Raw genomic sequence first — 14,232 nt, 5'->3', positions numbered from 1 at the left:
CAAAGATGTTTAGAGGTCTCCTCTCAAAATGGCAAAATGCAGCCAGGTGAGTCCTTACTGCCATCCTGGAGGCAGTGGGGAAGGGAAGTAGGATGCTTGTTGAGAGGTACCCTGACTTTCAGGGGTGCCACTTGCTTTTCCCAGACATAGATCGTTCTTGTCACCAGCATTGCTGGTCCTTGTCCTAGTCTTGAAAAGTGATAGGTATCAGTGCTGGACGCTGACTGATGCTTAATCAACCTGATGAGAAGTCAGGGGTACAAGCCATCAGTATCTCAGGGCCAGTATCTCCAACAAACACTCAAGAAATGTAGAAGATAATAGGAGGATTTGTTTTGAATGCACAGAAAGAGCAGATCAATTTTTGCCAGGTATTTAATTGCAGGAACCTGTTCTTTAACCTCCATTTTCAGGGCACTTTAATCATCCTCAGCCCCTGTCTTACAGAGGACAGCATATATATTTTTAAAAGAAAGGCAGCCAGATAAGCAAACTGTCAGGCGAGAAGAACAAGCACTTCGTGTTGTACCTTTGAAGTTACTTCCACCACACCCAACCTCTCTAAGAATGCACTTCCTGGATATGTTTTCTTTTTCTGATAAATATATAAAATGAGCAATAAATGTGGGAAATGTGCTTTTTTCCATCCCCAGAAGCAGAATGCATTTCTTGGAAATCATGAATTGCCACCTTCCCCAACTCCAACCAGACGAGCTGTCCACAAATACCAGTCAGGAACCCTTTCCTGAGGTTTGGCTTACTTAGACAAACAAATCAGAAACATCCTGGGAACAAAGCTCCGTATGTCTTAATATCCCTACTCGGACCAAAGCCAGAGTCTCTTTTGCCTCTGTTCCAAACAGAGAAATAAATGATGTGCTTGCATCCAAGTCAATAAATGCCATTCAGCGCTTTCCCAGCACCACAGGTTTTCAGGTAAACACTATTAGCCTGCTAAATATCTAATGTCATTTGCCCTTCACTAAACAAGAATCATTTCTAATAACTATTCATATCATATTAGATGCACCAAAACTTCCCAATAATATAGGGTAGAAAAAAAAGAGTCACTTATACTCAGGGTAAATACGCTTTCTTGGGAAATTGCCTACTGAGTTTGAGACAAAGAAATTAAGCTCTAGGCAGATTAATTATGTTCCAAACACTTCAGTCTCCCCTCAGGATTATTATTTTTTAAACATGGAATGCCTTCAAGAACAGATCCGCAGCACAAGTGTCACTGAAAGAACAGCACCACTTGCTAAACATCTCTCACCAGCAGCCCCTATTTTATGCTCAAGCGCAGACTGAGTGCATGCTTATGCTTTACCACCCTTAAAAGCCCAAGGTACTTTATCCTCTGTTAGATGACTCAGTTAACAACACCCAGAAAGGAGTGCCAGGCAGTCAGATTGAGCTGATATGAAGGCCAGCATCTCATCAGCAAATTTTTTTTTACGTGCAATCACCTTTTATGAAGACAAGGGAAATGAAGTGAGAACTGTGCTATTGAGCTCTTCATACAAAAAAGGACTTGAGTTCACAGTGAGAGGTGCATCCAGATGACAGCATATTCAACACAATCTAGGCTCAGTTAGTTGTTCACATCAACAGGTGCCATTTCTTCTTTGCATACTGTAACTAGAAATTCAATCCCATTTCCACTCTCCATCACCATTTCATAGTCTTACCTGCTAAACAAGGTACACCTCTTTTCTCCATCACCTTACCTCAGCACCAGAAGCCCTTTTTGAGGCCTCCAGGGACCACTTTTTACACGGAATGGGCAGACCAAAAGATGTTAGCTCTCCCTGAAGCACTTAACTGACCACAAGATGAATTTCCCAGATTTTCTTCTCATGAAAGGTGACTGCTATCAGTAGAGCTAGATTAAAGCTGTGAACCACTAAAAGCATAACTAGAGCAAAAGGTTATAGTCTGCTGCAGTATCTCTTCCAAAAGAGTGTCCATTAACAAATCCCCAGGGGAATTAAGCACACAGCAAGCCTGTACGACCATACAGTACCTCAAGTACTCTCCCAGCACCCTTCAACAGAGAGAGGACTGTTCAGAAGTCCTTCACAAAAAGGTTTTTCTTCTAAGTATCCACCCAGTCCCTCCCTGATTCAGCAGATACATTGCTTCTACAACATTCTTCAAGTATCTCAACAAATCACATCCTTTTGTCTGTTGCACACTTCGTACCTTCATTAATAGCCTCTGGCTCTTATACTGGAAGGCACAGCAAGCAGTTAATCCCAATCCAGTTTCTCTGGCCTGATACAATATTGCAGGCATGTTTTATCTGCTGTCAGTCACCGCTCTTGCAGCTGAAGTGTCCTCATCTACTCTGCTCCTCCCTGTAGCAAAGCACTTCCACACCTCTGGGCCTCTTCCAACACACTTTTACCTGAGGGGACACCCTACTTGCATGCAACAATAAGGAGGGGCAGGGTTTATACAGATTGCATGGAAGTACTTCTGTTTTCCCTCAGTCCCTTTCCTAGGGACTACATACCTAGGGACTACATACTTCATCTGCTTTTTGTCTGCTGCTATCTCACTAGCTCAATGCTCAGCAAAGCACTGTCATGACATTTCTTCTCCTGAAAGGTCACGGTCAACTCAGAGCCCCCCTTTTTTACTCATGAAGCGAGGGCAGTCTTTCCCACTGTGTATAGCTTCACTTACTTTTAATGGTTTATCACTTATACGTACACTTATAATGCATATAGCTTCATTTACTTGTACAGACTTTCAGTGTTACCTTTACTGCTTATATCTGAGCTGTTGAGCTGTCAGAACAGAGTAAAGAAATGATGGGGCAAAGCTGAGGTTGTCAGAACTGCTATTTTTTAAGGTATATAAGGACAAAAACAGCACCCAGAATAAGGGAGGATCCTCTATGAGAGAGTAATTAATTGTTCAGGTAAAAACCTACAAATTGGACAATTTAGTGACTATTAATTCTTCCCATTTGGGACACAGCTACCAAATACAGAGGCAATACAACCACACAATGCATGACCTGAAATGCCCTATCACCAACTACAAAAAAAAAAGCATCAAACAAGAATAAACATCAACAGCAGGGACAGAAAGGAGACTCCATCTCATACTTCACGAATGAACCTTCACAAGTCTTGCATATTACTGTGCTGGATCAGTTTTATCTCAATCTTGATTTCATCATCAGTATTAATCACAGACGGTAACCACAACGGTGTTTAAGTAACATGTTTATTCAAACACAAGATACAGGAGACCCTTCAAGAAATACATCACAACGAGGCCTCAGAATATTAGATTTTCCACTTAGCTTGTCTACAAGACATACTTTGTCAAACAGCAAAATCAGACTAATTAAGTTGTTATGGAAGAGAATTGCATGTGATGCAAGAACAAGAGCAAAGACCATACAAAGAACATACTGCTGGATTACAGCCCAGTGTGGATTGTTGATTAAGTGATTGGAAGCAGTTTTCTCCAACAGAATACAGCATCATTAGTACACATTTTGCATTAAAACCCATAATTATTAAAAATAGAAAAACATTAACTTCAAATATTTGCTTTGCTATCTACTGTACCTATAAGGTAAAACTGTAAATGGACTAACTCTGCTTAGGAGGTGAGAAACACTAAATCTCTAGAATTAACTAGAGCCCAATTCAGCAAGCTATGTAGGCATGTGCTTAAGTCCTACTGACACTAGTGGAGCTTACACATATTTAAGTATAAGGAACACGGAGAGATTTCAACATGCATCAAGAGTTAAGTACATGCTAAATACTTTCACTGAATCAGGATCATATTCCTTGAAGTATGACAAAGTTATATACACTATTTAAGTCACAACATTTCTCCCTCAATCTACTGTCCTGTCAAAACAAAAGCCCTCTACTGCATACAAAAAAAGCTGATACTGTCCCCTGAGTAAGCATGGCTTTTCATCTTTTATTAAAAAGTCCAAAAGCATGCACCAATCAGTGCTAGGGACAATCCATCTTAAATTCAATTTCAGTCTTCAGTCTTTAAAAACAACAGAATTTACCCGATTTGCACCAGTATTGAAATTCCTTATGCAACTTGCAAGTTTGAGATTAGAGAAGTTTTCTTCTTCAGATCATTCCCAAGTTATCGATACTCAGAACTATACAGCTGTACAACAACACCAAGGACTATATACAATCCTGCAGAACACATTGGAAGGAAGCCACAAAGGTATATAAATAAAATTTCCACTTCAAAAATATTTGATTTCTCTTGCACTTAGTATATTTAAGTGTTATTAAAAACACAAACAAAAAACTCTGCAATGCTGTCACATATCAGCCCTCTCCAGACAAAGATTTACTGTAGAATTATCCTTCTCCAGAAGTTAGATGTATGGCTGTATAAACTAATCAGTCTTGCTGTAGCTATGAAATTCAGGTATCCGTGCAAAGTTTCCACATACATGGGAATAAAACATTCCCATTTGCTCGGAAGAATTTGATTGTTGATTTGTTGAGGGTTTTTTTTTTGATTTTTTTTTTTTTAAACTCGTACATAACCCACTATATGATAGTGAACAAAATACTTTTGTTTCATAGAAACAACTAACATTTGCCAACACTAGGCAAATGGTCTATTTACAGATACATTAGGACTGCCTGACTGACAGTGAGTGTAAGGTAGATAAACTCCAAGAAACATGGAGTTTAAAATGGCGACGCTCTTTGCTGAATCGCCTTCCCTTTCAGGATACGTCTTATCTACAGGAGAGAAAAAAAAAAGGCATTAGCATTTATCATCCTAAATTCATAATCATAAAAACAAATAAGAAAACTAATTTCCAGTTCTGCATTCCTCATTGATCTGAGACTAGATTCTGAGTTCAGTTACACAAGAATTGATCCAATTATACAAGACTTGAACCAAGTAAATGAAATAGAATTACTGAGTTGTTTAGGTTATTAGCTCCTTAGCTCAACAGCTAGCCTTTTTTTTTTTTTTTTTCAATGTATTTGTACAGCTCCTATGAAATAAGGATTTTCTTCATCTGTTATTCAGGCCCCAAAATAACCATTTTAGTTGCTCATCATAATTAATAACATGATCTTAAGCTATACAGAGATCAATACAAAAAGGGACATTACCTCCCATGTTCTCAATGGTTACTGAGAAAAAACAACTCTCAATACTAGTTTGACATGAAAAAGCTTTTGAGGAAAAAAAAAGCTACAAATGAAATCTATAATTTCAGATCTTTGCATGTTTTCTGATCCTAACATTAAAACCAAAGATCTCTGAAGAAAATGACATTTGCTAAATCTTTTCTTTAGAAGTTACCACTCAAAACCTGTAAAGTGTTGAGAGGAATATAGCTTTTGCGTTGGTGGGGAAAGGAGGGCTTTTTTGTTGTTGTTCTTGTTATTTTACTGGGTTGTGTTGACTTTCTTTTTTGTTTACCTGTTCTCCTACAAGGCCATCAGGAACCAGGTGAACTGGCTGCTCATTTTCCAAATTTCTGGCACTTGGATCAGCTCCCTTCCGCATTAGCAGGCGAACCGCATCCAGCTGACTCACCCGATATTGCAGGCTAGCAGCCACATGAAGTGCTGTGTTGCCATTGTATGCCTGGAGAAGACAAATACCATGAATAAATGGTAGGGGCAAGAGTTTCAGGACACTTACAGCGACCAGCTCACATACATCGCGGATTATATCTGCATTCGGGAAAGTCACCATACCTTCGCATTAACAAAAGAAAGGCAGTTGGGCAGTTCCAGAAAGAGACGAATGAGCTCCAGGTTTGCTTCTTCTGCTGCCAAATGTAAAGCTGAGCGACCACTTTTGCGATCCTATAAAGGAAGAAACTTTTAGTTTCACCTATCCAGGTTGAACATGCAGATAAACAAAACAGATAGAGTAACAGAGTGTTGAACAAAAGTATTTATACTGAAAATCAGTCTGAATATGTATTTTATCATCTCATGAACAACAGACCACACCTCATTTAGCAGTAAACTTACATAGCCCAAAAAACAAGTGTTATACCAAGTAATGATCTGCCCAATACTGATCTAAACTGGACAGGTAGCAGCATGTAATTAGAATGTACAGTTTAAGAACAGGGTATCATCAGCACCCTATTACTACAGATACCTCAAAATACTCCAAACATATTCTTACTTTTAAGACACAACCAATTGTAACTGGTGTAACATCATTCTTAATCCAGAAATTAGACTGTGACCTCCCTTTTCCCATGGTTCATTTGCATTGATAATATCTTGTTCTTAATAAACGCAACATTTTCATTCCACTTGAGTAAATTAAAATATAAGTTGCTTAGGAAGCTTTCAAATCAGTCTACTTCCTCTGCAATAAGTGGGTTGAGATGTGGTATGGGAGAAAGGGACACGATCTGCTTCCATATTTTCTTGGGATCTGACACCTCACAGAAAGCTGTTTTACTCACTTTTGCTTCAACAGAAGCTCCCATTTGTATCAGAGTCTTGATGGTTTCTACCAGGCTCTTGTTTCTCAGCAGAAGCTCCTGAACCTCAGGGGAGTGAGGTGGTTGACTGTTTTGCAGTTCATGCAGCACAGCATTATGGGCCAGAACAGCACAGTGCAGTGCTGTCAAACCTTAATTTGAAAAAAAATCATCGTTAGCAAATGATCGCAATAGACAATTAGTAACTGGCTGCTTGTTTCCACATTTTTAAGTGTTAAGGACTGCTCCTGCATGGCTCAGGATTTGGGTTGTCAGACAAAGAGTTAAGTACCAACTTAGGGGAGTAACCAGCTAGCAGGTAAGTAAAGAACCTTTTCATATACTTCGTTTTTTTTTTTTTTTTTTTTTTTTTTTTTTTTTTTTTTTTTTTAAAAAAAAAAAAAACTACTTCAGAAAGAGCTATTGCATGGAAAAGAGGATCAATTAAAGCAACTCTCTGGTGCCAGAGATTCTGCATTCTCTATGCACTGATACACCACTGGCACTCACAGATTTTAAACAATAGCCCATTATCATCTAGAGTCTCCATGCCAAATGTGCCAATCAGTCAGAGGGAAAGATCCCAACAGGCAGAGGATAACCATGCTTTTATCTGACAAATATACCAATCATAATGCAATTTCAAGTGTGATTGCCAATTTCAACCTGGCAAAGATATCCCCCATTTTATCGCTTTTCAGCCAGAATAAGATTCACATCAGCAGCTATAAAACACTGTAACATCCAGGACTTCATAAGTTATAAACTCCAGACTACTTACCATCGTAGTTTGTTGCCTCAAGGTCCACATACTGATTGCTTCCCATGGCTCCCTTTTGGATTGCCTACAAAAGTGAGAACAGGCATGTGTTTAGGTTTACCCAAACCACACACTGCTTCCTCAAGCTTGTATACAGCCTTTTTGCAAAGTTGCAATAAATAAAAGCATTAAAAAGAAACTTATTTACTGATTTCATGCAGCACAGGATTCTACCACGTTACTCCAAAACATTGGCAAGAACTTTAAAAGTCAAATTCAAGCTCACTTTAAACCACTACTGTAGAGCCCTGAGACATATCCACAAGGCTACACAGAGAAAGATAAGGGGAGGTGTGGTGTTTTCAGAATTTTCTAAAACATCTAATACCAAGTTAAGAGCTACAATAGGGTTTCTCACCTGAAGGACCTGGGCATGTCCCTTCTCAGCACAAACATGCAATGGTGTTCTACCCCAGCAGTCTGTGGTGTTGACTTGAGCCCCCAAGCTAACCAAGTCCTGCACAATGAGATGCTGATTGGCCGCCACAGCAACCTGAAAAGCACTCTGCAAACATTGAGAAGAAAATTTCAACTATTAGTCATCTGATCTCTAACAGGAAAGAGCAACTAAAACAAACACAAAGCCTAGCTAGGTACCTGGTACTATTTAAGCAGAGATTATGAATACCAGGAAGCCAGGATAAATGAAGTTGAGCGTATAGTTTTACCAGCTCAAGGTGATCCCAAGAAGTATTAATAGCTCAAGGTCAGTATTAGTATGCAGACTAAATCTCAGGGTTAATATTAAATAAGCATTTCACCACATTTTCCTCAAGGTCCAGATGTGCAGAGCACTCAGGTGCACAAATCAGTTGCAAATACTTTGAGAACCTCACCTGGCCATTGTGCTCTTTAATATCCAGCATATGCAGAGCAGCCATTTTCCTTGCGAGAACGTAGGAGAGTGCTCGTCTGCCCTGGGCAACAGCGATGTGAAGGAAGCTGCAGAAAAGAGGGAAAAGTTACACAACCATGCAACCTGGGGCTCAAACCAGTACAGAGATCCAAACATACGTTATGGGAAGGGTGCTATACTGCCAGCTTCAGACTTCTGGGTGACTAAGATGGAAACACAGGCACCTTCTTCCCAAGGTAATTTAAAGCATCTAAATTAGAATCTTTTTCTCTCAATTTACTAGATAGAAATCTAATGTTAAGTGCCTGAAATTAGATGATACAACTACCTTATCTACTAAGTGTGCTGCAATTGCATGCATCACGGCCCATCAGCAAGACCATGATTACCAAAACCACCACACTCATGACACAAGCACTGCTATCAAACAGCTTTCATTAAAACCCAATAGTCCACCAAAACCTGAACAGAACTATTCCCCAACCTTCTACTTGGGAAACACTGAGACAAACAGCACTCACGTGTCTCCATCGGAGTCTTTTGCGAGAAACTGGTCTTGAGAGATGTTAGCCAATTTGTTTTCCTCCTGCTCCACTTGCCACTGAAAAAATGACTTGCCCAGCTGCGTTGTGTTTCTGGCAACATTTTGGTGCGGTAGCGAGACATTCAAAGCAGCCAAAGAGATGCTGCGCTCAAGACCACCACAGATATTATTGGGAGCCAAGCTGAAATTCTGAGCATGGGAGCTGACATCAGACTGCGGGTGGGCATTTGTCAGAGGCTGGAGGGGGGCAGAGATGTTTTCCGAGCCTTCAGAATCGTTGAGGAGGGAGGAGAAACTTTGTGAAGGGCAATATTGCAGTTCATGACTCTCAAAGGTATTCGGCTGGTAGCTAGGAGACTGGTCACTGGCAGAAAAGGGCCTGTACTCCAGAGATGCATCCGAAGTATAGCTCTGTGACAACTCCTGGTTCTGCGATGAAGGAAATTGGTAATGCTGGGGAGGATCAAGCATATTCTGGGAGGTGTGATCCTGGAATGCTTGGTACTTCTGGGACGGGGAAAAAGTCTGTGTTCCTGGACTGTCTTGGTATTGCTCACCAGGCGAACTGTGATTGGAGACACCGTGCAACCAGCTAACCTGCACTGTGTTCAGAGAAACAGGGCTCGACTCATTCTTAATGTTTATAATGTTCTGGAGCAGATCAGAACTGCTGTCATGCTTTGGTTCGTTTTTGTGTGTCTCCTCCATGTTATCCATTGAAGTTGGTGTTTGGGGTGGTGTCTGTCAGAAAAAGAATCCAAACAAGTACCAGCAAGTTAGAGGCATTATTTTTTAGCTAGCAATTTTTGGTTACACAAAAGAAAACAAAAAGCACTGGAAAAAAAATAGTCCAAGCTTACCAGGAGGTGTGGGTGAATATTAGCTTGGCGTTTGAAAGAAGGTCCATCAGAAAGGAGCTCAGGAGCCTTTCTCTTGCCACTATGACCTAGTATGCTCTTCAGCTCTGCTGAAAAGAAAAGGGATTTACAATCCACTCAGATTACGCTTACTATCTACATTTAAAATATTATTGCAGTATAAAAATATATATAATTTCTTACCTGTGTACTGTTCGTAGTTTACCAATCCTCCTTGCGCCTTGATGAAAAAAAAAAAATCGAGTATTCCATTATTACAATGTTATTTCAGTGGAAAAAAAAAAGACAAAAAAAAACAGAGGCTTGCTTCTGTAAACAGAGAATATACCTTCGAATAATCCTAGTAACATGGTAATCTAACCCTAATTTAATTGCTTTTAATTAAGGTTAGAAAACGTAAAGAGTTTTATGGAACTGAAACGAAAACCGCCATTTTTCTTCAGGCTTTTTAAGCGATTTGTTACAATACCGCAGAACTCAAGAAAAATCTAGAGACAATGTCCTTAGTGAGGTCTCAGGATTTTTTCTTAATGTAAGCCTGCCAAGTTTACCTCTCCCAAATGCTGTAAAGTTTTCTATGCAAAAAAATTCCTGTGGCAGCACTTAACTAGGAAGCTCAAACATACACTCAGAGGATATTGTAGAGAAAACCCTCCTTAATCTTCCAAACATTTCTTACACCTTTCTGTTCCTATCTTTCCAGATTGGGATATGCCTTTACTCTAGAGGAATGCAGCAGTATGACAAGCTGCTAAGTGATTCCCTTCTGAGAAGACTCCCTGCTCTTAAAATTCGTGACTTCAGAGGAGCTAACAGGGGGTTATCACTGTCTCAGAACACAGATGCATATTGGTCTGAGCTCTCTTTAAAAATAAAGCTGAGTAAGTACATTTAAGTGCCTCTCTCTCCTACAGCAAACAGTCTCACTAATTTCCTCCGGCTCTGTTCTTCCATTGTGCATTGAAAGGGAAAAAACAATGACTCCATCCACATCAGATAAAGCAGTAAACTTACTTCTACTGTTATCACATGCTTTTTTTCCCCCCCTTTTCTTTTTTGCCAGCTTCAGTAATCATTAAACCCAATTATGTATTAAACCCAATTATGTCAGCCCTGGAAAATGTTCTTCATTACCTTGCATTCATCCGCAGGAGCGCCCGAGGACATCTGCTTGCTGCTCCTGAAGTGCAGCAGGAGCTCCTTCACCGAGTTCTTCACGCGGACCCCCTGGAAGGGGCCCCTGTGCTGCTTTCCTCCCCCCATGTGCTGTTCAACTGCTGAGACGCGAAACGAAACGCGGAGATTAGTCGTTAAGAAGTAAAACAGTAGAGAAATAAAGACAGAAGGAGAAACACGAACGGAGAATGAGGTAAAGCCCTGTGTCCAGCTGCGCCGAGCCAAGCCGAAGCCCCGCAGCGCACTCCCCTCCGTGCCACTTCCTCCGCCTGAATCACGCCGGAACCTCCCCGTCCCAGCGCCAGCTGTCGAAAGGCTGGAAATAACCCCAAAAACCGGCCCTGAGGTCACCGCTCCCTCCGGTCACCGCCTGCAGCTCCCAGGCCCGCTCGGACGCAGGGGGGGGGGCTCCTTCCAACACCCCCCCGACGGCGGCGGCCGCCATTTGCACGCCCCCAGCCCAGCCCCCGGCCGCCATTTGCTCGCCCCCAGCCCCGCCGTACCTTGCAGAGCGGGGCGGGCGCCGCTCCGGGAGTCCCGCCGGCCGCCGCCGCGGCTGCTGACCGACAGGTCCGAGTCGGAGCCCGGCGAGCCCGGGGCGGAGTGAGCCGGCGAGCAGCTGCCCTCGCTGGAGTGGGGCGAGGCCCCGTAGAAGTACGCGAGGTTGATGGGGCTGCTGAGGGCGCCGGCGTCGCCGCCATCGGGCGCCGCGTCGCGGCTGCTGTCCACGATCATGGCGGTGCCGCGGGGCGGCGGGCGGCGGCGGCAGAGAAGGGCGGCGGGCAGAGGTGCAGCGGCGGGCGCGGGCACGGCCAGGGCTGGACGGGAGGGCGGGCGGGCGGCACGGCGAGGACTGGGGGGCGGCGGCCGTGGCGACCGGGCTTATAGCGGCTCCTCCCCGCCGGCGGAGGAGGGCCCGGGGACGGGAGGGGCCGCGCTTCCCGTAAGGGCGGCGGGGGGAGGCGGGACGCGGCCGCGCCCGGGGCGGGGACGCGGTGGCACGGAGACGGTCGCGGCCCCGCGAGGGGCAGGCAGTGGGTAGACGAGGCGGCTCCCGCGGCCCTAGGGGGGCAGGCAACGGGTAGAGGAGGCGGCCCCCGTGGCCCCAGGGGAGCAGGCAGTGCCTCCCCACGACCCTGACCCCGACCCCAACCCCATCCTCCAGCACAGCTCGGCACAGTTCGGGGGATTCAGCCCTGGGCCGCCGCCGCGCGTGGAGCAGGCAGCGAAAAATGTTTGTTTTTTCAGGTTGCAGCACACTGCCGTGATACAGCCGGAGCCCGGCAGAGAAGTGGGTAAGTCGCACGGTGCCGAAACTAAAGGCGGGTGAAACCGTGCACCTGTGACAAATGTCAACAGCACCGGTGACTTCTGACCCGCATTCACCGGGGAGACTTCTCCCCATCTTTCAAAAAAATACATTTCTCCTTTCTCAACTACCACCAAGGTCATCGTTTTCTACAAAACAAGCGTGTGTGTTTGTCTGCACGACATTGTGATTAGGATGTTGTTAGCACAGTGGCTGCCCCCAAAAATATGCAGTAAAACAACAAGGTATTTCTAAAGCATATTATGTAGATTGGAGGTCTATAATTTAGATTATTATACATGTTTTAATTGTGCTAAAAAACATGGGACAGGTGCAACGTGAAATTATATTAATCAGCCATGAGGAGGCAGGAGGGAATTATATTATTCAAACATTTCTTCTCTTGTCAGGTGAAGACAGGGTTTCACTTGGAGTTATCTACAGGTTCCTGCTCCAAAAAACTGTGTGCACTTTTAAGCCATAGATCAAATTTATGCAGTCACAGTAAAACTTGCAAATGTGACATACGAGGTCAAGTCAAACACTACATTGTGCCAGAAATAGCATAGTCTAATAAAGGTAGGAATTCCTTTTTTACCTAATCAGCAGCTATCTACTAACTGAGCGTTCTCACTGATTTCAGTGAACCTCTTTATGCAAGCAAGGATCTGTGAAATCAGGCAGTATGTTTTAAACATGCGAGAAGATTGTTCTCCGTTGTTCTCCAAACCTTAGATCTCAATTATGATACCTTAGCCTTAGGTAGATACTTTAAGTATTTCCTTGTTAAAAAGCACTTGCTGATCAGAGATCCCTTAACCCTCGAATGCTCTTTGTGCACTCGGTGACTGATAGGAGGATCTGTAACACAGCTTTCTGAAAGCAGATCTGACTAGATCTTGTCTTCTTACAGCCAAATAACAACACGAATCTGAGAAGTATGTAATTGAAAGAATTAGATTTAGTGCTGTAGTTGTCTGTAATTCCCTTAAAAATGCCAAGGATAAAAATGAATGTCAAACCAAAAGTGTATTCTACTCATTTTAATTCTACCAGGTCGTGGAAGGCCCTCAGAACACAAACTGGCAGGGACGAGCAACATCTTTATCGCTGCTGTTCCATAATAACTTTGGAACTGATTAATTGAAGATTAGCCTCTACATATAAATGGAAAACATTCTGTCAAACATTTTAATGAGGTTTTTACCTTAATGCAAAGGGGGTGTGGAATTTATTTTTTTCTATTCCAAAGTTTCAACTCTACTGAAGGCTGAATTGTTGACTTGCTTTCATTTTACTAAGCAAAATCCACTTCAGGCAACACTCTGATACCTTAACTCATGGTTGTTTCATCAGCAAAATCTTATTTATCAGCTCTTTTGACATAAATCTACTCCCAGTCAAAGCAGATTAAGACAAGTCTAATTCCACCAAACTCTGTAACAAAAGGCTCTTTCAAAAATACACACGCCCATGTTGCACAAGATGAGTTGGCTCCCAGCAACCTCATAACTCTCAAAGTATTCCGTGCAAGTTACTGGCAAATTATTGCTACATTTACAAATTGTAATTATTAATGCTGCAGACCTCGAACGTTTCTTTTGGCCCAAACACCACGTAACATCCACAGTGACCAAAACCCCGACAGACGTCTTCAGCCTAAGAAAATTCCTCCCGGGCAGGGTAGCGACCAGAAGTGCTCGTCACCTCTTCTCCTGCCGGGAGAGCTGGCAGAGCCTGTACAGACAGCCACAAGCCAGGGAGGAGGGAGGTCAGCTGGGAAGGAGCTGCAAGGGCGCAGCGAAGCGGGCAGTTTCATCCTCTTTTGTCTGAATGTAATGCAGCATAACCCAGCAAGCTCCAGAGCTGATGTCTGAGGGGCCTGCACAGAGGAGGATGCCTCAGCTTGCCAGGAGTTGGCCTCGTAGGTTTTTATTGCACCATTACATATACTGCGATGTATCAATAATGCCAACTAGTGGCCAATATGAGCAACGTTTGTCCTGAAACCTATCTTAAGTACACCTGCAAATAGTGACGTATTTTTATATCCATATCTCAGACCACTGCAAAAATGAGACACAAAATGTACTTGTTTTCAGACCAAAACCTCAGTTTCTTTGCTCACTGCAGAAAAAAGCCTGAACAAGTATTGTGGAATTAAA

At 42.9% G+C, this 14,232-nt stretch overlaps 1 protein-coding gene across 3 annotated transcripts; it reads right to left on the bottom strand.

Moving 5' to 3' along the window:
• Positions 1–3,223: 3,223 nt before the first annotated feature.
• On the bottom strand, positions 3,224–11,623 carry NFKBIZ (NFKB inhibitor zeta). Of its 3 annotated transcripts, none has more exons than XM_035315031.1 (12): positions 11,262–11,623; positions 10,717–10,859; positions 9,766–9,802; positions 9,565–9,671; positions 8,682–9,445; positions 8,141–8,246; positions 7,663–7,809; positions 7,266–7,329; positions 6,467–6,636; positions 5,736–5,846; positions 5,455–5,622; positions 3,224–4,757 (listed from the first exon to the last, which is right to left on the bottom strand). In XM_035315031.1, the coding sequence occupies exons 1-12, from the start codon at positions 11,491–11,493 to the stop codon at positions 4,704–4,706; spliced, it is 2,103 nt and encodes a 700-aa protein (XP_035170922.1). In that variant the 5' UTR covers positions 11,494–11,623; the 3' UTR covers positions 3,224–4,703. The 3 variants fall into 3 exon arrangements, with proteins under 3 accessions (XP_035170922.1, XP_035170924.1, XP_035170925.1); XM_035315033.1 differs by having other exon boundaries at positions 9,565–9,668; XM_035315034.1 differs by having other exon boundaries at positions 10,717–10,856.
• Between the last annotated feature and the right edge of the window lie 2,609 nt (positions 11,624–14,232).

This window comes from Oxyura jamaicensis, chromosome 1 (genome assembly GCF_011077185.1).
Source record: "Oxyura jamaicensis isolate SHBP4307 breed ruddy duck chromosome 1, BPBGC_Ojam_1.0, whole genome shotgun sequence".
In the NCBI taxonomy this organism is placed as follows: Eukaryota; Metazoa; Chordata; class Aves; order Anseriformes; family Anatidae; genus Oxyura; species Oxyura jamaicensis.
Note: the sequence above shows the minus strand (reverse complement) of the source record. Positions and strands in the feature narration are given on the sequence as shown.